We start from the raw sequence: 23,527 nt of genomic DNA on the forward strand, positions 1-23,527 counted from the left end.
ACTCTGAGCTCCTCAATACAAATTGGCAAGTTTCATTTTATATTGATCAGTGTAATAGTTCCAAAGTTGAATGTAAGTAATTTAATTGAGGAATTGCTTGATAAAATGATGTATGTTTAGCAAGAATTGAGTACCTCTGATGGTTGCTGTCTCACAATGAGCTCAGTTGAATGAAAGAAAAAAAAACAACACTTTGCATTGTTCATTTAGTAATTTTGAACATCCTGGTTGAGGCACCTAACCTGTCCCTGTCATGCTGGAGACTCAGCATAAACCTCACCATTTGCCTTCCCTATTTTTGTGTCATCTGCAAACTTGGTGATTGCACATTCACTTCCATTATCCAAGTCATTAACATACATTGTAAGTAATTGTGGGCCTGGCACTGATTTCTGTGACACTCTACTAGTTACAGGTTGCCATCTTAAAAATGCCCCTTTAGCCCAACTCTGTCTTCTATTAGTTATGACTGGGAGGTGCCAGTGTGGGACTGGGGTGGACAAAGTGAAAAATCACACAAGTTACAGTCCAATAACCACCTGATGAAGAAGCAGCGCTCCGAAAGCTAGTGCTTCCAAATAAATTGATGAACTATAACTTGGTGTTGTGTTATTTTTAACTTCTATTAGTTAGCCACTTCTCTATATTACCTCAATACCATGGACCTTTGTCTTATTAAGTTACATTATATGCAGTACATTATCAAATGCCGTTTGGAAATGCAAATATATAACATCCATTGGTTCCCCTTTACATAACCTGCATACCACCTCTTCTGAAATAAATAAATTTGTCAGCTATGATTTCCCCATTATGAACTCTTCTCTGGCGATCAGGTACCCAGCTTACTACAAAAATGATTCATTCGACACATCATGGAAATTTCTACCCAATGTGCATAATTCTGATGCTCCCTATTTCATATTGAACAAAAAAGACTTATGAAAGTAATAAACTTACCTACTAAGTCGTGATGTTTGCCAGGATGTTATTAAAATAGGCAAATAAATGATTTACTGTTGGTATAGTCTTCTGTTAAATCATTTTGTTATTTTATCCAATCAGTAAATTTCAACAGTTCTTTTGGTGCAATGGTACTTGCTATGCATCTAATCTAATTATATGGATTAAAGTTTGTGTTATTTTATTCACAAGATCATGCAGTAATAAAGTAGGGGTCAACTAAACTATCATAGTTACAGTGCCAACTTCCATTGATAACCAAGAATTATACAGGTTTTCAGTTCAAAATGTAAACTTACATATGTCAAAAATAAATTATTTAATTTAAGGCAAATGTTGAATGAAAGTTGTGGTGACAAAACTAATTAGGTCCGAAATGACACTTTCAGAAACAAAACCTGAGAAGCTACACAAATACATCGCAAAAAGGAAATTGCATTTTCACCACAACATACGCATCATGGAGGTGATTCTGAACACTTCCTATGTGGGTCTTTTTCAAAGGCTGAGCTGGAATCATATTATCACGAGACTGCTTGGGAATCTGACATAGTCAGAGAATAAAACTAATCATTGTGGGACTATTATGAATGGAGGTTTAAATCACACACCGTCATACCAACCCCTGATCACAGTTTTCTCAGGCCTCTCTATTTAACGGTAGATCAACTAGAATGGACCGGTTTTGCAGCAGCAGGACATCTTTGCTATTTGTTAAACCTTTTGCTGCAGATTCACCTTTAATGATGAAATTGCTGAAATTCCAGGTTGATAACTGCACAGCTAAGGAAAACAGGACACCTGGGAGTTTAGTGAACAGGATATTTCCTTATCCAATGAAATTAAGGAATTGAGAGGAAAACACAGGAAAGAGGATTAGAGTCATAGAGTTATACAGCATGGAAACAGACCCCTCTGTCCAATTAGTTCATGCTGACCAGATATCCTAAATAAATCTCATCCCATTGCCAGCAATTGGCCTATTTCCCTCTTAACCCTTCCTATTCATGTACCCATCCTTTTTAGATTAGATTAGATTACTTTCAGTGTGGAAACAGGCCCTTCGGCCCAACAAGTCCACACCAATCCTCCGAAGAGCAACCCACCCAGACCCATTCCCCTACATTTACCCCTTCACCTAACACTACGGGCAATTTAGCAATCTCCACCATCTCCTCCAGCAGCTCATTCCATACATGCACCACCCTCTGTATGAAAACGTTGCCCCTCAGATCCCTTTTAAATCTTTCCCCTCTCACCTTAAACCTATGCTGTCTAGTTTTGGACTCCCCTACCCTGGGGAAAAGACCTTGGTAATTCACCCTATCCGTGCCCCTCATGATTTTATAAACCTTTATAAGATCACTCCTCAGTTTCTGACGCTACAGACTTAAAGGGTGAAATGCCTGCTCCTGCTCATAGTTCATTTGTATATATGCAAAATGCTGTTTAGCATGTTAGAAATGCACATTTAACCAATCAGCTGCCTTTTACCTGAAGTTGTATCTTTTATACGTAAGTAATGACAAGTTCCATTAGCTACGTTGCTTGGACAGCAAGACCTGACCTATTATTTTTAATAACTTGGAGAGAGTGAGGACTGCTGGAAGGTCAGAGTCGATAAAATGCAGAGCTGAAAAAAGCACATCAGTTTCAAGCAGCATCAGAAGAGCAAGAGAAAAGCTCCACATTTTATTGGTGCCCCACCCACCCCATTATTTTTAACAATTGCTATACAAAATGCTTTCAGTAAAATACAAAAAATTGATTCAACATCATAAAAGGAACATCGAATAAAATAATTTTCATTGTGGCTGAAATGCAATATTTTGGTGTGGCTTTAAACAAACAAGCAGAAAGTGATTCAACTACTTCTTGATTTTTTTTTCCAATTTCTTGGAATGTGGGCTTTTCCATTGGTCCAACATATGTTCCCCACCCTTGAGAAGCTGGTGGTGAGTTGACTTCGTGAAGCACTGTAGCCCACTTGGTGTTGGTAGATCCACCGTGCCGTTATAGAGGGAATTCCAGGATTTTGACCCTATCACATTGAAGGATTGTGATATATTTCCAAATCAGATGGTGAATGGCTTGGAAGAGAAATCGCAGATGGTAGTGCTCCCATGTATCCTTGTAGATGGAAGTTGGTAAGTTTAAAAGATGAATATTGTAAATGGTACACACTGCTGGAAGTGAATGGCATCACATCCAAAAACAAATCGGTCGGCTATTTTGTCTCGGATGGTGCCAAGCTTTCTGACTGCTATTGGAACTGCACTAATCAAGCAAAATGGAGAATATTCCCTCACATGTCTGATTTGTTCCTCATGGATGGCAGGGCAGGCTTTGGGAGTAAGGGTGTAAGTAGATTGCCATAGGATTCTTAGCTTCTGATCACTACTATGATCACAGTATGTATATGGCTAGTCCAGTTCAGTTTCAGATTAATAATAATCCTAAGGATGTTGATAGTGGGGAATGCAATGATGATCATACCATTGAATGACAAGGAACAGTGGTTAGCTTCTCTCAAGAGATATTTCCTGAAAGATCTCCTGAGCACTATAGACTATTTCCTAAGGGCGCTTGCTAACTTCTCAAATGAACTGTATTGATTAAATATTTCCATAACAACAGAAATTCAAAAATTATTTGTAAGTTATTCTCTAGCGCCAGGATACTGATGACACCAGTTCCTTGAACATATTTGTTACATTTATTTATTTTAAATCAGTATATGTAATACATGTGTATTTTTAAAAATATTCTATTGCTGCTGGAGTTTATCATTGTGCTTATCAAGAAACTCCATAAAGCACTTTGCCCTACATATTTTCCAAACAATACAGATTGTCAAATTAAAATGACTGACGTACAGTATTATTCAGTTTAATTACTTCATCATTAAATTATGCAGAACGCTTAAAAGTCACAATAAACACTTGTTTCCTCCACACAATCAGAATTCACATTAAATTCATTTTTACCAACTATATGGACAGAAATCCCCCACACAACTCAATCATAGTTTAACCATTTTCAACTGTTAAATTATCTAATAATTTCAATTATGTAAAACCATAACAGATTATCAAGATATACCTCATACATTTCTACTACATAGATTTCAGATGCTTTAATTCATTTTTGATTCAATCCCACTGCAGAAATTGGTGAACATGGAAATGAGGGTTAGAGACGATTACACAGTTGGCCTTTACGACGGCCAGTTTGGATGAATCTGCAAAGATTGTGAAAGTAAAAAAATCTCTGCTTTTGATGCGTTTGAGGTGAATGGAGTTCTGATGGAATCTTAACAAAAACCTAAAGGAAATCACTATTTTCTTTCACTATTTCCATGATACGCACAGCACATAATGGGCTCAATAATTAAGAGCTTGCTTTTTGACTAATGTATGAAAAAAATGCAACCAATCGAGCACTGTAGTCCACATGATCCACTTCCACTCTTATTGATCTATTCCCATTGATTGAATTCCTCACCAATTTGGCATATTTCTTATTATTTAGAAAGTTCTTTTTAAAAGATTGCCAGCTACTTGACTGTAATTTTTTTGTTCACGGTTTAAAATCGGATGAGGGTCAAGAAAAGCTTTTTTTTTAAAAATAAGCCAGCAGCATCAACATGACTTCACCATACTTCTGTACGCATCAAAGCCATAACACACTGTGATGTTTCCAAATTGCGTCTTTCCAGGATATGTTTTCTAAAAACATTTGCCCTAAAGTTGGAGGGGAATTAAACAAAGTTACTGCTTAATGGACTCATATTCCCAAAAGTGATTAACCTTCTTTGCGCTGTGAAGTACCGGAATGGTTTGAATGGTCATGAGATCTATGCATTGAAGCTGAACAGCTGGGTGGTCCATGAATTAACAATGATGAGGGTGAAAGGCACTCAATTTTTTTTTAAAATGAGGATGAAAAAGTTAGCTTTAGGTTTTTAAAAAATCTGATTTTGACTAATTATGAAGATGAGCTTGGAAATTATGGGATGTTGGCAGGGATTAAGCCTAATCTAAATACTTGCCGGAGGGTGGGGGGTGGGGAGAGGGTTTATTAAAACATCGGAAGAATAGTAGGCTGTTTGACCCTTTGTGTCTGCTTCACCATGTAATATGACCATAGCCAATCTTCTCATCACTGTGCCACATTCCTACTTTCTTTCCACATCTCTATAATATCTTAGAATTTAAGGGTCTCTTCCTTGAACGTTCTCAGATAAAATCAGATCCCCTCTCATTCTTGTAAACTCTAGTGAGCACAGGCTCACTCAAACCATATGATTGTCCTGCCATCCCTCTGCTGCACTCCCTCTAGTTTTGCTCGAGAGAACAAAACTGCATGCAGTAGTCCAGGTGTTGTCTTATCAAGGGCTTGGATAACCTCACTCAGACATCTCTACTTCTGAACTCAAATCCTCTTTCAATGAAGGCCAATATACCATTTGCCTTCATAATTACTTGTTGCACCAACTTTTCTACCTTCACTGATGTACAAGGCCACAGAGATCCCTTTGTAGATTAGATTCCCCACAGTATGGAAACAGGCCCTTCAGCCCAACTAGTCCACACTGACCCTCAGAGGAGTAACCCACCCAAACCCATTCCCCTACATTTACCCCTGATTTACAAACCTAACACTATGGGCAATTTAGCATGGGCGATTCACCTAACCTACACATCTTTGGACTGCAGGATGAAACCACAGCATCCGGAGAAAACCCACGCAGTCACGGGGAGAATGTGCAAACTCCACACAGACAGTCACCGAGGTGGGAATCCACCCCTGATCCCTGGCGCTGTGAGGCAGCAGTGCTAACCACTGAGCCACTATTCCCAATATATCACTAATTAAACAATACCTTGTCTTTCTGCTGACGCACTAAAGTGTGGAACTTCACATTTATCCACATTATACAACATCTGCCATGCCTTTGCTCACTCTACTGGATCACCTGGAAGTCTCTTTGCCTCCTGCTCACAACTCTCAATCCTGTCCTGCTTTGTATCATTAGCAAATTTGGAAATGTCGCATTTAGTTCCCTCATCCAGGTCATTTATACATATTGTGACTAGCTGAGTACAAGCACAGATTCTTAACACCCCTCTAATCACTGCGTGACATCCTGAAAAAGGTCAATTTATGGTCAATGCCTTATTTCCTGTCTGTCAATCAATTCTCAATCCATGTCAATGCATTACCCCCATCCCATGTGCTTTAATTTTTTGCCCACTCACTACTTATGACCCATCTGACAAAAAAAACTGCTGAAAAATTCAAATATACCATATCCACTGGTTCTCTCCACTAGTTACATTCGCAAAAACACTCCAGTAGATCAGAATCTCATAAACCCTTTCTGACTCTGTTTAATCCCCATTATATGTCCTTAGTGTTCTGCTATCATGTCTTTTATAACAGATTCTATTATTATCCTCACTACTGATGTTGGACTAACTGGTCTGAAATCCTCCTTTTTGTCTAGCGCCTTTTTTAAATAGTGGGGTTACATTTGTCACCCTCCAATCTGTGGGAAATGCTTCAGAATCTACAGAATATTCGAAGATGACCATTGAATATTTCCCATGCCACTTCTTTCACTACTCTGGGATTTAGATTATTAGGCCAGCCTCTAAGAACCATCCTGACCCAACCTCCATCCACTTCGACTGTTCTTCTGCACTTCAAGGTGCAACAGCATCTTTCTGATTGCAATTCCACGGTAAGGACACTGTTGTAATGGACATGAACTTATACAAGGTATTGGTGAGACTGCACCTAGAGTATTGTGCAGTTTTGATCCCCTTATTTGCGAAAAGATGTAATGGCATTGGAGGCAGTTCAGAGGAGGTTCACAAGATTGACCCCAGAGATGAGGGGTTTATTGTATGAAGAGAGATTGAACAGTTTAGGCCTTTACTCTCCGGAATTTAGAAGAATGAGGGTAGATCAAATTGAGGTAGTCAACATGATGAAAGGCATGGTCAAAATAAACATGGAGTGGATGCTTCCTCTTGTGGGGCATTCTAGAACGAGAAGTCATTGTCTCTGGATGAGGGATAGCAAATTTAAAACAGACATACGGAGAAAATACTTCTCCCAAAGGGTTGTGAATCTGTAGAACTTGCTATGCCCAAAGTGTGGTGGATGCTGGGACAGTGAGTAAATTTGAGGAGGAGTTGGACAGATTTTTAAATTGGTAATAGGTTGAATTGATATGGAGGGAAGGCAGGAAAATGGAGGTGATGAGCATATCAGCTATGATCAAATGGCAGAGCAGACTCGATGGGCCAAATGGCCTAATTCTGCTCCTATAAATTATGAACTTTTGAATCCAGCTCATGGAGTAGACCAGGCTGCATCTCTGTGCTGTCAGCTTGGTCTCCTTGTACTCTTTCACTTGGATTCCACCTGGATGCACACAGTATAGAGAGGTGTTGGAGGAATGTTACCATTTACTCTGGTCAAGTGGCTGGAGGTCATCAGCCTTCTTCTGACAGTGCTGGGCATTCTTCCTGAGGGCTGAAGCTGCACTGACTGGGTGGCAACTTTGAACTAGGCTGGCATAGTCTGATGTTGTGGCCTCCTATGCTGGTCTGAGGGGAAGGGCATATTCCTTTCTGCACCACTCCGTCCAACAGGAGCGCTAAGCCTCTGTCTACAAAGTTGGTCATCAATTTTCCCTTCTATGCTATATTTGGGCAAATACCAGGAACTATATAGGGCAGTTCTAGACTAACAATGTTTGACTGGGTACATAACAGGCTTTTAAACATGGTGTTAATGATGAGGATGGAGAAAGTGAGGACTGCAGATGCTGGAGATCAGAGCTGAAAAATGTGTTTCTGGAAAAGCGCAGCAGGTCAGACAGCATCCAAAGAGCAGGAGAATCGACGTTTCGGGCATAAGCCCTTCTTCAGGAATCAATTTGATGAGGATGCCAATCCAACTATCGAAGTATGGAGAGTAATAGAATGGGGCTGGATTCAGACAAGGGGGATGCTAGGAGGGGCAGGTGGTTAATGAGGCACACTTTGAAAGATGCGGTAAATAAACAAGCTGGACCTCACACAGAAAACCTTCTATAAAACCCAACAAAACTCACAATTAAGCCAAAAACAGATAAGATCCAACTCCAGGTTAGGAGAAGAAAAGAACTATTTCTGTTTGTTAGCAGGATGCAAAACTGAGCCATGATTAGCACAATGGCTGGGTTTTGGAGAAGCTCCAACTGTAAAACTATGTTTCGTACACTCTCAGTCAAGCAAGACCTTGTACACTTAAAACCAGCATCAGTTAGCCACATTTTTAAAAGAGCTTCCTTGTGCTCATTAGAATAAAGGACAAAACATGCAAAGAGTTTAATAGGGTTTACCGGATGTGACTGATTACTTGCAGCAGAGTTGTCATATGAATTCAGAATCAAAAATGCCAAAAATTGCAGACACATTAAGATTATGTATGCTCTCATTTAGCATTTACAAGAACAAACCCATTGCCTTGTCAGCTGTTTAAAGTTTACTTGGTCCTGTGTAATCATCCACTCCATTAATAAATCTCTTTTGCAGTTGTTCTTCAGATGTGATAACCAATCATTAATTGATCTTATGATGAAAGTCACATGTGAGCTAAACCAGATAGGGGGAGATAGGTTCATGATTTGCCATGGTGAAACTAGAATCTCTGGATTGCTCGTCTACCATGAAATACACTAGACTGCTGTATCCTGACTATTACCTTCACTAACATTTTGATAGCACCTTTCACAAGCTCTGAATGTAGCACCTGTGCTTTGGATGGAGACACTTCTTTAATGGAGTGAAATATGGAAGTGAACTCTCAAACAACACATTTCCACAAGCAGCATTGTGATGAGAATTGGACAACCTTTTCTTTTTCATTCCTTTGTGGATATAGGTGTCACTGGCCAGGCCAGTATTTTTTTGCCCATCCATAGCTGTCCTAGCAAAAGTGATTCTTGAACCAATGCAATCCTTGTGGTGCAGAGACACCTACACTGCTACTGGGAAGGGATCGCCAGGACTTTAACCAAGCGAAGAGGAATAGAGATAGCATTGTAGGTCAGGATGGTGAGTGGCTTGAAGAGAAACTTGCACGTGCTTATGTTTCAGTTATCTGTTGCTTTTGTCCTTCTGGGTGGAAGTGGCTTAGAATTGGAAGATGTTGTCTAAGGATCTTTGCTGAATTTCTGCCATGCATCTTGTAGATAGTGCTGCTACTAAGCATCAATAGTAGAGGGAGTGGATGTGTGCCTATCAAGTACGTTGCATTGTCCTGGATGGTAGGCGAAAGTGAGGACTGCAGGTGCAGAGTCACGATTAGAGTGGTGCTGGAAAAGCACAGTAGGTCAGGCAGCATTCTTGATGAAGGGCTTTTGCCCGAAATGTTGATCTTCCAGCTCCTCCGATGCTGCCTGACTTGCTGTGCTTTTCCAGAACCACTCTAATCTTGTCAAGCTCGAGTGTTGTTGGAACTGCACCCATTCAGGCAAATGGGAACTATTCCATCACACTCCTAACTTGTGTCTTGTTGATGGTGGACAGGCTTTGGGAAGTCAGGAAGCAAATTACTCGCTGCAGGATTCCTAGCCTCTGACCTACTCTTGTAGGTATGAGTTTACAGACTGTGCTTCATACAATTCTGCTGCTAATGGCCAACTGTGCCTCATGAATGCCCAGTTTTAAGTTGCTAGACATTTTCGGAGTCTGTTCCCTTTAGCATGGTGATAGTGTGGTGCTGGAAAAAGCACAGCCAGTCCAGTACCACACTACCAACTGACTCTCCAGCATCTGTAATCCTCACTTTCTCCTAGCAGAATGATATTGCCACATATCACACAATGCAGAGTATTCTCATTTTAACACAGAATGTCATGTCTTCAGTCACTCCTACAAACATGGTCGAAATGAACATTTTGTGTTGGTGATTTGGTGAGTGAAAGATCAAACCAATTTTAATCTCTCCCTCTTGTTTGTTCCCTCACAAACAGCGTAGTAGCTACGTCCTTTAGCAACGGCTAGTTCAGCTATTATGCCAGTCTTGGGGACGGACATTGAGATCTCTCATCCAGAGTAGATTCTGCACCCTTGTTCCACTCAATTTTTTTTCCAAGTGGTGTACAGTATGGAAGAGTACTGATTCCTCAGCCAACAGTGTTTGTCGTGTACAGCAGACTGTTGGCTGGTCTCTGTTGACATGAAACCTTGAGATTTCATCAGATTAGGAGTCAATGTTGTGGACTCCTTTTTGACTGTGGAATAGCTCTGATGGATATGCCCTGCTAGTGGAACAGAACATACCCAGACATGGTCATAGCAGTGTTTATGACATTGTCTGCAAGAAATTCTGTTTGGTTAGTCCATGGGACATCTATCCCAATCTTACTACAAGTCCTCAGATGTCAGTTCAGAGGACTTTGCAGTGTGGACATGGGTATATTTGCCATTGTCATTTCTAGTTCTTAGGTCTACTTTAAATGGTTCAACTGATTTCAAACACTTCTTTTGTCTTTCCAGTGGTTTAATACAACTGAACAGAGTGCTCGGTCATTTCAAGGGGCAGTTAAAAGTCAAACATTACTGAGGGTCTGGAGTAGTACTTAAGCCTGACCAGGTTGATATCTCATTTTTCCCCGAAAGGGCACTAATGAACAAACTGGATTATCACTGCGATAGATTTGTTGCCATTAGGCTAGCTTTTATTTCCAGATTTCTTTTTATTGAATTGCATCATCCCACAGTGGGATTTGAACTCTCAGCTGCAGAACTTTAACGTAGGGCTCTGGTTACTTGTCCAGATATACTACCAATAGATCACTGCCACCACCACTTTCCCTCATTGATATTGATTACAGGATAAATTTTGGCCAGGACTTCAATTTTTCTTTCAAATGAGATACTTTACTCCTGAGGAAGAGGGCACTCTCAGTTCAATATTTCTTCTGAAAGAAAATGCCTTTAACAATGCAGCCCTCCATCCACTTTGCACTAGTGCTGACCTGAATTTTATGTTGAACCTCTGAAGTGGAAATTGAAACCTTTGACCTGCTGATGGGATTGAATGGGATTGCAGCCCAGCGTCATGGTTGGCACTGTGGATAGGCTATAGTAAACTGAGCTCAAAAAGAGAAAGGTCTGTGTTTTCTAATGGATTGATAACAGGGTGAACTCATTTTGTAAATAATCACAAAGGTTGAGAAAAAGTTATTGAAATGTTAAATTTTAAAAAATCAAATTTTCCACCTGTTTCAAAAGTTATGGCAAAGCTAATTTGGATTTTTGAAATATTTAAAATATGTACTTAAAAACTCTCAAATTTAGAAGTGTAAGGTTTTCTGGTTGCAGTTTCAGCTCTTTGGACCTTTTTGCTGCAATATTCAAAGTCCGTCGAGGTAATTGGATACTTGTCTCTTGCTGACTTTGCAAAAAAACCTCCATGTAATTTATTCAATTTTATTTGTTAGGTTTTTAGCTGAGCATTAATAACTGAACCTCAGGACAGCAACACGTCTCCAGTATTAATTTTCAGTTTCTGTAAACCTTGAGCACTGCCACGTGAAAATAAAAAAATAATTCTTGTGGCAGTATCTTCTGAGATTGACAACAATTAAGAGAGTCATTAAACTTTCTGCACAAGTACAGCTGTGGGGAAGTAAAATATAGACCTCTAATAAATAATGGAGCAAAAACACAGAGAGTTTACACAGGAGAATCATTATTTTTATTACTTTCGAGTCCCATGGCATCACTCTGTCACTTTACAATTCCATTCCACCATCTTAATTACAAAAGTCATTTGTTCACAGTCGTATGAGTCAGAACCAATAACAGAACAAAAATAATATTGCACTGAATTTCAGCCCTGCTGTTTCTGTGCTATACATTTTTTTTACTAGTAGTAAAATGTGCAGTGAACCTGTATCTGTATAATCTTTGATTCCAATTCTCTTCAGAAATCAACAGTGTCTTTGGACAGAAAAATGCAGAAACTTGTATATACAACCAACTTTGGGAAAATAGCCATGGATCATGAATTCTTGAAGTTCAGGGTAGGAGTTTGACTACTACTTCAAAATCTGCCTTTTGCAGTTTTAGGATAACCTCAATTAGACTTTTTGTTTGAATGAGTCATATTAAACATCTGGCATATGTTTATTTTCCTGAATGGATCTTTGAAAAGGCTAACTGAGAATAGTGTCAGTAAGCTTCAACAGTAAAAGAACAGATACTTAAATATGAAAACTATGGACCCTCTATAATACTTGAGGAAAACCTGCTAATAGCAGTTAAGATTAAAGTGTCACTGATGCCTCAGTTACAAATACTAGATGTACTATAACTCCAGTCACAAATAAAGGTATATTTAATGCTAATGCCAGCTGAAATTCACTGACGATAAATGTGCAGTCAGACTGGATTGAAGCTCAGTGGAAAAACCACCACCGTCACTTATTAAATCTGCTTTGCTGTTATTAAATATGTTAAGTAAACCCTTTTGGGAAAATTGAGAATTTTGACTGCACAATTTAAAATTCAATGCATAAAACACATTAATGGTATTACTGATAAATACATTATAACTGAAGTAGGTGCATAGAACAAAACTGCAAACCTGACAAGCACTGCTATAACAAAAAATATTTTTTACAATATCTTCAGAAACTCGGTACACTTATTTAGCAGCAACTTATTTGGCCAAGTTACAAAAGCAATGTGCAAGCGTTAACAAGAATTCCAAAACACACTAGGGCCTCCTACATCATACTGTACAATGCCTGGGGTTCACTATTATCAATGTAAGGAATTAATGATTTAGGATAAATATAACAGGTTCACGAACAGAGACTATTTTGCATACCACATCAGCTTCAGACTACCAAAGCATTGTACATTCCACAAATGTTTGAGGCACAAGTTAATAAGGAATCCGAATTCCCAGCAAGGGCGTGCCTCACAGTTTGTGACAATAACAAAAGTGATTATAATAACATACAAAACACTGAATTACCAATTAAGCTAGATTTCCCCAAAAGTAAATGGTACATCATTTAGAATGTAAAAATCTATTTGAAACATTTTAAATTCTGCATCATTACAGCATTCCAACCATTGACAGTACTGTGGATCTTATAAGATTTATAAGTTCCTCGAGATCATTAATTCATCTAGAAGCAACTTCTCTTTTTTTAAAAAAAAAGAGTTAGGTTTAGCTGGAGAAGAGATTTTTACACTGACTCCTTGCTTTAGTATGTAACCACTTTAAGCATGTGTAGAAATAAACAATAATCTGAATAAAAATGTGCATTAGGATTGATCTGTAGCACCTTAACCTTCTGTAATTTCATGAATCAGTTACGAGTTATTGTCGCCACAAGACACAATAAACATCAACTTTAGCAACCTAAAACTTTTCATCACTATTTTTTGCACTAATACATGAAAAAGAATTTTGGCGATAAGGCAAACTCTATGTATAATTGTAGAGTATCTATGCCAACAAAGCCACCCCCATTATGGTCATTGGTATATAATATTCCAGTGCAAAATATGCAATATAAAACACTAAAAGGAAACACTGAGCACTTATCTGCACGGTTATTTTTGAGTGATTTTGTATCATAATTTCTAGTTATTAACATTTGGATGTTTTGCCATCAGCATAAAAAATGTTAATGTCTAAAGCTACCAAAAATCTCAATTCAACCATTCGTAAATCCTGGCAATTAAATTAAAACAAAGGTCTGGCTGTTTGTGTTATTAAGCAGCCATTAATTGCAAGAATAATCACTTAGTGTTTCAAGCTTCTTGAGTAATGCATGTGAAAGTACTTAGTGGAAAATTGTTTAAAAATGCAAAGTTGGATAATACTTGGGTTTGATGATCAATTAAAAAGTGCACCTTTAAAATCGAAATAAATCAGAACTTCAACTTATTTTGAAAGGCAAATAAACGTCCAAAATATACTAACACTAAGTATTTAAATGCTTTTTTTATGGTGCCTGTATTATGTCATAGTAGTGATCACAATCCTATTTTGATTCCTACCTGATAAATTATTGAAACTTGGTTGAGTAAAGATTGTGTCATGAAATACAATGAGATTTACTGAATTTTGAAGAGCCGAGGAAAGGCTTTGTGCATTTGTGAGGGTGTGCGCGCATGTTCCTATATGAAAGTAAGCAATCATGTAACTTTTACGAATCATGGTTATCTCTTGTATAACATTGCTGAAGAAATGTGTTTGGGTGACCCCTCCTTTTGGGTACAGGACATCCTCTGCTCAGAACTACAAGGAGCAGAATAGATTCTCAAGCTTAACAAAACTGCTTGCATTTGAAGGTAGCTGTGTTCTAATAGAACAGACACACAAGGGACAATGAAACAATACTACCTGTTCCAGTTTTACTTAGGAAATGCAAAAATGACTCAACATCAGAAGTGTCAAATATACAATTTATAAATACTGAATTTGTCACTATCATCAAATTAAGAACTGATACATGTGAAACTTCAATTGCATTCATGATCTATTATTTTACTTTCAAGAATATAATTCATGTGTCGCATAACTAAGTGAAACATTCCTTACCGATGGCTTTTAAACTTCAGCTCAGCTTGGACATGTTATTGAAGATAACAAAATTACCTGGAGTAGATTGCTAGCCTAAAGGAACCTTTCTAATTTCTAATCAACATTGTTTCTATAATTTGCTGAACAAATACAAATGTAAAATAGAAATAAATTTGGATTTGCTGTAATCAATTTTTAATTGGAAATTTAGATATTAAATCCTTTATCACCTAGCTGGACCATCCAAGAAAAGTGGAGTATGTCAGATATGATGCTTGGATATCAGCTTTAAAAGCTGTTTCAAATTTGTTTGCATTGTACAGAAGAAAAATAAATTTAAAACAAAATCTATGCTAAATGCATTAAAAAGCTTTCCCTTCTCAACCTGCAACAAAATTGTGTTTATATGAATGTTATTAGAAATGAGTTTACAGAGGTTCCCAGGTATAGATTTCCCTTCAGGCAACTTTACTATTTGGCACAGTGGTACCAAAATAAAACTTAACTAGAGTAGACTTAAATGGCTAAAATCTGGTCATATCAATGACATAGCATAATTTTTATAAGGGTTCGAGGGTGGTCTCCTCTGATCATCACCAAAACTATTTGCAAAAAGCCAAAGAACACTGTCATAAATCAAGCAAAGATGTGGAACTTAGTCTGCATGAGTTAAAAAGCTTATTAAGAGATCAAAAGTTTCATTTGTGTGCCTTGAAAGGACTTTCTATAATTTGAAGATTACCGTCCTGCATCAGCACAAGATTTTGATTTCCTGTCGCCCAGTGCATTTGCATTTTTGTTTGAACAGTTAGTGGTAAAAACAGGCTTGCATCATTTTTTTCCAACTATAGAACACCTGCAAGAACTCTGCTCCAGTTGGACTGCAAGGCATATTATTGTACACTTCTAATACTCAAAAATTGCTTGTCACTAATAATACTAGTAGCAGCTGCACATTAGACACAGAGCTGTGATTTTTTTTTAAAACAAACCTAAATTATCCATTAGTCTAGGCACAACCAATAGACACAGAATCTGTCCCACAGAAAAGCCAGTGTAAATACTTTACTAGCAAGACTGAATTATAGCAGCAACACTGAGCAGTAAGAGAAATGCATGATATAGTGGTGTATGGAATTACTTTGCTTCCTTTTTGGCTTCATCCACACACATCTACTTTAATTCCACAATACTTTATCGTAATTAACAGTTTCAAAAAGATGTCTATATTCAGGGCACATTGATTTTACTCTGTGATGTAGGAAAATTCAATGGTTTGATAAAATTTAGATAAATATAACATTCATTTTATGGTATCCCATAGAATTATCAAAATATTACAGGATCAAGAAGAGCACTACAATAGAAAGACGTAGCAAACATAATACCTGCACTGTGAGCTACAAAGTTGTGGAATTAAATGGCCATAGCATGATGCAAAAGTTTAGTTTCAATGCTGAGAAATGGTGTGCTGCAATATTAGTACATTAATATTAGTGACTTACACATCAATGACATTATTGAGCTTTCAAAAAGCAAAATCAGAAATCAAGAAAACAAGGCAACCTCAATCTGAGTTTCAGCAATTTTGCTGGAGTGTTTCTTAACAGAAAAATAACTGCAAAAGTCACATTAATCACCAAACAGAACAGACCACATTCAAGCCATGATAAATGGCTTGATGTAAGTATAAGTGTAGTGTAGTAGTTCCTCACTATAACATTCGTTGATATAATATGCATTCTTTACAGTCCTTTGCCAATTAGAAAAACCAGAACTAACCAGCTCTTGTACAATGCACCCCTCGATACCTGATGCTTTTACATATGGCACCCAAAGGCTGCAGTTTAGAAAGGCTCCACTACTGTCACTCTATTATTGGAACATTTTAATTGCTGTTTTTATTCAAAGGTCTCCCATTTTTTCCTGAGCTGGTCCACTCTACTTTGTGATGATGCTGCCTCCTTCTTATTTGCATTAAGCAGATCAGTAAACGGATCTTGAGCCTTGCCAGGATTGGACGATTGTAATATTCTTTCAAGACCTATGGAAGGCTTTGGTGGGACTAATGGTGGCTCAGGCAAATTTTTTGTTGTACTACCCATCACTGGACTGGAATCAGACACATTTATACCCGCTTTTCCTGCAGTTTTTGCAAAACTTATACCTCCTAGGCTGGCTGAAATTGTACTTTTCTGAACAAAAGTACCAGACTGAGGGATTACAGGGGGCTGACTGTACAAGTGGTGAAGGGAAGGTGCTGAGTAGTTCCTGTGAGGCATTTGGGGTTGGAAGAAACCTGAACTTGAAGGCAGATAGCTTGAAGCAAAAGCAGATGCTGGAGTTGGAGCAAAATGACTTGTAGAGGGCTGTACTGGAGGAAAGTGAAGAGCTGCTGGCATGGTTTGAGAAAACTGATAAGATGATGGCTGTGGGAATTGACCAATGGCTGCTGGGCTGGGAGTTGAATATCCTTGAGTTTGGCTGAATTGTAAGGTGGCTGGTGGAGCACTTATCCCAAGGTCAGTTCCTGATGGAGTGAAACCAGTAGGAGCAGGAGCTGAAGACAAGAACGATGCAGGTGTTAATGAACTTTTAGGAGCTGCAGATTGGCTCCCATCAAGACTGGAATTGGCACTCAATGGATCGAGAAGACTTAAAAGATCATTCCTCCTATCCATTTCTACACTGATTTTGATAGGTTTCAGGATATCAACAGCAGATGAACTTAACATAGGATGAGGAGATGAATTCAATGATTGGTTTAAGTCTGGTCCTTGAGGTTTCTTTTCAACTCTAATTGATTCTTGTAACATCTCTGAAGCTGGGCCAGTGCTGAAGACAGGTCTCTCTTGGTTGGAGCTGTCTTGTAATACTGTTGATACTTGATTAACTTCTGGAAATACTGGCTGTTTGACTCCTCGACTGACAGATACTGGAGGTGGAAGCACTATTCCTTTCTCTGTTGACTTCCTACCATGAGGCCTTGGGATTGTAATGCTGCCTTGTCCACTTGCAATTATATTGGAAGCAGGTGCTGAACTGTCCCTCTTTAAAGCCTCTGCATCAATCCCAGTGAAGAAACTTTCAAAATGAATGTTGCCAGGCGATGAACTACTGATAGATTTACTATTCAGAGCCATGTCATCTTGACCCACACTGCGTAACTTTGTATGAGGCAGAGTATGATGCAGTCCTACTGACATGGTCTTGCTCTTCTCAGCTGAAGTCATTACTTTCCACTGCAAAGGGGCACACAAGAATAAAATAACAAACATTTTTAAACCGTAACAGTGCCCTAGTTGAATAGAGCTTTGAAGGTCACATGCATCTAGAAACAAGTTACATTGCACTAACTGATTTAAGTTCTCTGGGTAGTACTGTAGATTACAAAAATGCAGTCAATAATGTTTTATGGGGTGGCCATATTATCAAGCTGTTTTTAATTATCATTAATGGCTCAGGATTTTGACTGACATAAACCACAGTGCTAATACTGATAATGGTTCAAACTATGGGCTTGTTTCTTTGTATGATAACATGGATAAATTTCAAAGTTTGGGAGAAGATTTGTAACTCGGGTGCTCGTTGTTGTGGTTCTGTTCGCCGAGCTGGGAATTTGTGTTGCAGATTCGGGAACGGATTCAAGATGATCCAGGTAATGATTACAGACGCTCACAACAGACTTCACAAATACAGACAAGAAATTGCGCGCCAAAAATCGTTAATTTCAAAAAACCACCAATCAGGAATGGACCCGGACCATAGAACAGGCCGTCACCATAGGACAGAACAGGACCACACACCGCAAAAAAAACGGCACTGAAAGAAAAAATGGCCAAACTAACACATAACAGAGAGGACACCACAACACACACCTGGGTTCGAAACCTCTCCCACAGACAGCTCACAGACACGGAAAGTACAATACTGGCCAAGGGACTCAACTACAACCACAGGGACGCCAAGACAGCAGACTTCCTAGCAGCACTAGAATGCACACTCAGGAACAATGGACTGACAGAAGAGACACAACAAACAGAGAGACAAAGTATCGTACCTCTGATAACATGGATAAATTTCATTTATTCATTTCCAGCATTGCTGAAAAAAACGTTTACGAGGTATTGGCCTGTTCAGCAGGTCAAACATGGCAAGAACATGGCTAGATTACCTCTTCACTCATCAAGCTACTTGAAACTAAATGGAATGGACTTTTAAACAAAGTAAAGGTACACTTTTGACGAGAAGCTACTGCTGCCCCGAAAATATAACCACAGTCTTTTTTAAGTTCTCCTTTCAGCAACCAGCTCATCCAGTTATGTAGCAGAACCAAAAATAGAAATTGCTGGAAAACCTCAGCAGGTCTGACAACATCTGTGGAGAGAAACCAGAAAGACATCTGCAGAGGAAGGGTCACTTGACTCAAATCATTAACTCTGATTTCTCTCCACAGATGCTGCCAGACCTGCTGAACCTTCCCAGCAATTTCAATTTTCATTTCTGATTTACAGCATCCGCAGTTCATTCAGTTTTTAGATAGCACAGCCATTAATTTAGGGAAGACATCTTCACCTTCTCTCCAAGGCAAGCAGTGCCATTGTCTCAAATCTAGCTTCATTACCAAACTTTCTAATTGCTCAGTATTTAACAGTGATCATGACGGTTCCATCCACAGCTTGGAGAGTGGTGTGTTGCCTCTTTTAGGGAACATCATCAGATTAGGTGCTATGCAGTCTTTCCTTGGAATAAATTGTGGACGGCAGGGTTGCACAGTGGTTAGCACTGCTATCTCACAGCGCCTGAGACCTGGGTTCAATTCCAGACTCAGGCGATTGACTGTGTGGAGTTTGCACGTTCTCCCCGTGTCTGCATGGGTTTCCTCCGGGTGCTCCGGTTTCCTCCCACAGTCCAAAGATGTGCGGGTCATGCTAAATTGCCCGCAGTGTTAGGTAAGGGGTAAAATGTAGGGGTATGGGTGGGTTGCGCTTCGGCGGGTCGGTGTGGACTTGTTGGGCCGAAGGGCCTGTTTCCACACTGTAAGTAATCTAATCTAATCTAAAACTTATGAGAATGGTGGTTGATGCACGAGGCCACCCAGATTGCTCTGCACTGAAGCACTCTGACACTTCTCTCCATTTAGAAAATGGGTTTCTATCTGTTTTAGTCAGAAGAATAATCTTGTATGCATCCATAGCAATCTCCATCTGCCAATTTCTGGCCAATTCACTGAACCCATCCATATCCATTTACAAATGGACGCAGGAGAAGAGAGTGGATGGGTTTTTGGGGTGAAGGAGAGAATGCGTGGGGGTGGGAAGGAGTTCAGCTGGAAGGGAAAGGGGAAAGTATGTTGGGGGGGAAAGCAGGAAAAGGGAGAAGGTCGGAGGGAAGGAAGAGGGATGGAGGAATAAGGAGAAGTACAAGGAATGGGGGTGGGGAAGGAGAAGGATCAAGGGTGGGGATGGGGGGTGGGAAGGAGAAGAGATGGTGGGTAGGGGGGTAAGAGAAGGGACGGGGTTGTGGAAAGGAGAAGGGACGGGGGGGGGGAAGGAGGAGAAGGGATGGGGGAAAAGGAGGAGAAGGGACGGGGGAAAAGGAGGAGGGGGGGAAGGAGAAGGGACGGGGGGGAAGGAGAAGGGACGGGGGGAAGGAGAAGGGACGGGGGGTTTGGTAGGGAATTTGGAGTGGGGGTGAGATGAATAAACCCTGGGGGTGAATGGATAGTTGGGGCTTGGGGAATGAATAGAAAGGGGTGGGGATCGGATTTATTAAAGATCATTCATTTTGACCAAAACGTTCAAGGTGTTTGTAATAGTAGGGCAAATTCTCATCCTTACAGTCACTGTATATTGTGGGAAGAATGGTCAGCAAAGGTGGGGCAAAGGCTCTTAGTGTGTTCCACTTTGTAAGGTCAGGTTCCTCAGCTGAGGGACCTCCTCCCTCCACTCATCCCAAAGCGGCACGGTAGCTCAGTGGTTAGCACTGCTGTCTCATAGCACCAGGGACCCGGGTTCAATTCCAACCTTGGGTGACAGTCTGTGTGAAGTTTGCATGTTCTCCGTGTCTACGTGGGGTTTCCTCCAGGTGCTCTGGTTTCCTTCCACAATCCACAAAGATGTGCAAGTTAGATGGATTGGCATATGCTAAATGGTCCACTGTGTCCAGAGATGTGCAGCCTCGGTGGATTAGCCATGGGAAATGTAGGGTTATTGGCTTGTTGGTGAGTGGGATGCTTTTCAGAGGATTGGTTCGGTCTCAAATAGGCCAAATGGCCTGCTCCCACACTGTAGGGATTCTATGATTCAAAGTAAACAAACATTAGTTTACTTGTCATGCTGCCTCCACAGTGAGTCTCCAACCCACCAGCTACGGAAGGATGAGGTCCCTCATGGGCATCCATAATGGGTGCAACGGCCATCCTTATTCAGGAGATCAGGACTGCAAATTGTTTTCAATCACTCAATCTTTATTTTCTTCTACAATTTGATAGACTTTTAAAGCTCAAGGACACAATGACTTTTCAACACAAAGTCTTTTTTCCCCCATTTTGATCTTACTGCACAAATAGGCCTCGGCTCTATCCTTTTTTTAAATAAATTGTTCTTCCCTCTCTGTGAGAATGTACTTCACCACCATCACTGCCTATCATGATGAAGGTAGTTATGATAGGATGGTCACAAAGTATATCAAACAGCAAGACAATCATTTCCACAAACCTGATGTCCAAATGGATTTTCCATTTCTTCCTCCTTAGGTGTCCTCAGATCTTCCATGCTTTTGGCTTGGCTGAGGGGCTGGTGTTGCGAGGTTATCTTTATATTGCCGAAAATGTCATCCAATAAATTCACATCAATATTCCTGCCCGGCATGGAGAGGTTAGGAAAGATAGTTGGCCCAGTCCTCTTCTCTGTACTCAAGGCCTCTCCATCAGCTATATCTGATTCCTTTAAAGTTTTATATGGTTGAGGCCTGGTAATTGGAGAAGAAAAAAAGACAAAGTTAGGATTGTATTGAAAAGAATGAAGCACACAAATCTAACAACTTAACATTTTCCATGACTAAAGAACCTTGAAATGTGAAGTCAAGCCACATTAACACAGAATGAAAAATGTAGTTATATTATTGTCACAGCTGTCAAGATTCCAAGTTTCATGCCAACATACAGTAGCTCTCAATGTTATGCATTGTGCTGGAGTGAAAGGTATATGTAGGTTTAAAAGCAGCCAGCTCAAAATCAGCTCTGGCTGTGTTAAATGGCAGATAAGACTGGTTAGGCAGATGTCCTACTCCTACTCCAATGTCTTGTGTCTTTGTAACATTAATCCATGACTGCTTTCCAGTGGAATGCAGTCTTTCATACTGGTTGCTTGACTTATAGAATCATAGAGATGTACAGCGTGGAAACAGACTCTTAGGTCCAACTCATCCATTCCGACCATACATCCCAACCCAATCTAGACCCACTTGTCAGCACCCAGCCCATATCCCTCCAAACCCTTCCTATTCATATACCCATCCAGGTGCCTTTTAAATATTGCAATTGTACCAGCCTCCACCACTTCTTCACGCAGAGGGTGGTACAGGTATGGAATGAGCTGCCAGAGGAAGTTGCCACTTAGGTCTCTTTTATAATCTTTCCCCTCTCACTCTAAACCTATGCCCTCTAGTTCCCACCACTGGAAAAAGATTTTGTTTGTTTATCCGATCCATGCCCCTCATGATGTTATAAACCTCTGTAAGGTCACCCCTCAGCCTCCGATGCTCCAGGGGAAACAGCCCCAGCCTATTCGACCTCTCTCTATAGCTCAAATCGTCCAACCCTGGCAACATCCTAGTAAATCTTTTCTGAACCCTTTCAAGTTTCACAACATCTTTCTGATAGGAAGGAGACCAGAATTAAGAATGTGATAGCTATCTTGACATTTAAAGCTGCATTTAATGAGAATGCTTTTTAAAAATTTTCTTCTGTTTATAGATTTCCTTAAAGGTTTTTAATGGTTTGTTTTGCAGTACAGGTTATTTTGGTCATTTAATTTACCTTTGACGGGTTTGTGACCTAGAACCAGTTTTTTTTGTGGTTATGGACTCTGGTCTCCAAACAAGTACAATAATATTACAATAGCAGACTGGCCACTTCAGCAGCATAGATCATTTTGAAAAATGTTGATCATACAGTTGGTGAGTTGAACTATGACATTCTCCCACATTGGCTGAGCATCAGTCATATTACCTGTCCTCATGAATTACTGCTGCAACATCCTGGATCTTAGATTAAGAAAGTATTGAATTAATTTCTCAGTCCTGTTCAAAGGATCGCCACATTTTGGTACAGAAATTAAAGACAGCTCAAAAGGATCTTCTGATCATTTAATATTCACGGTATTTATGGTTATGACTCACCTTGAAAGGTAAATCAAAAGCAATTTTAAAAAAATTACATATTAATGGCCTGCAGAGAATACTCAAACAGGAAGCGTTATGTGAAGTTTATTACCTTCAGAAGGAAGATCTCGCAAGTAGATTGTCTCATAGAATAAAGCCCTCATTGTGTACCTCTCCATTATTTAGTGATGCACTAAAATTGTCATTATTTAGAGAAATACAGTGCTTGATACATTACAGCAATTGGTTAGAAGGCATATAAATATAAATAAAACAAAATAATCCAATTCAGTATTATTAGTGTAGAGATAAGCAGATGATTTTTGTGATGGTTTGGTCTGTTTTCCAATATTTAATTTTGAATTATAATTACCACTAACATAGAAATCTAAACCAAGCAAATTATCAGGTGGCAATGCTTCCAACGGTATTCATAGTTTAGGGTTTTAAACAAGTCAATTCAATTGTTTTAGCATGGTATTATGAAATGCAAAAAAGCTAGTCTGCTTTCAACAGACGTCAAAGCCAGTCCTTTATGCCAATGCCAAAACAAAAGTCCAAATAA

General features: G+C 39.4%; 1 protein-coding gene across 3 annotated transcripts in view; it reads right to left on the reverse strand.

The window, feature by feature from the left end:
• Nucleotides 1-16,237: 16,237 nt before the first annotated feature.
• The window catches only part of dennd1a (DENN/MADD domain containing 1A), a 509,155-nt gene continuing 501,865 nt past the window's right edge, over nucleotides 16,238-23,527 (reverse strand). For all 3 annotated transcript variants that reach the window (XM_060841064.1, XM_060841063.1, XM_060841067.1), the window contains 2 exons: nucleotides 21,297-21,549; nucleotides 16,238-17,819 (listed from right to left, as the gene is read on the reverse strand). In XM_060841064.1, the coding sequence (XP_060697047.1) occupies nucleotides 16,479-17,819; nucleotides 21,297-21,549 (1,594 nt within the window). In that variant the 3' untranslated portion in view covers nucleotides 16,238-16,478. The remainder of the gene's footprint in view (nucleotides 17,820-21,296; nucleotides 21,550-23,527) is intronic.

Source organism: Hemiscyllium ocellatum, chromosome 21, assembly GCF_020745735.1.
Source record: "Hemiscyllium ocellatum isolate sHemOce1 chromosome 21, sHemOce1.pat.X.cur, whole genome shotgun sequence".
In the NCBI taxonomy this organism is placed as follows: domain Eukaryota; kingdom Metazoa; phylum Chordata; class Chondrichthyes; order Orectolobiformes; family Hemiscylliidae; genus Hemiscyllium; species Hemiscyllium ocellatum.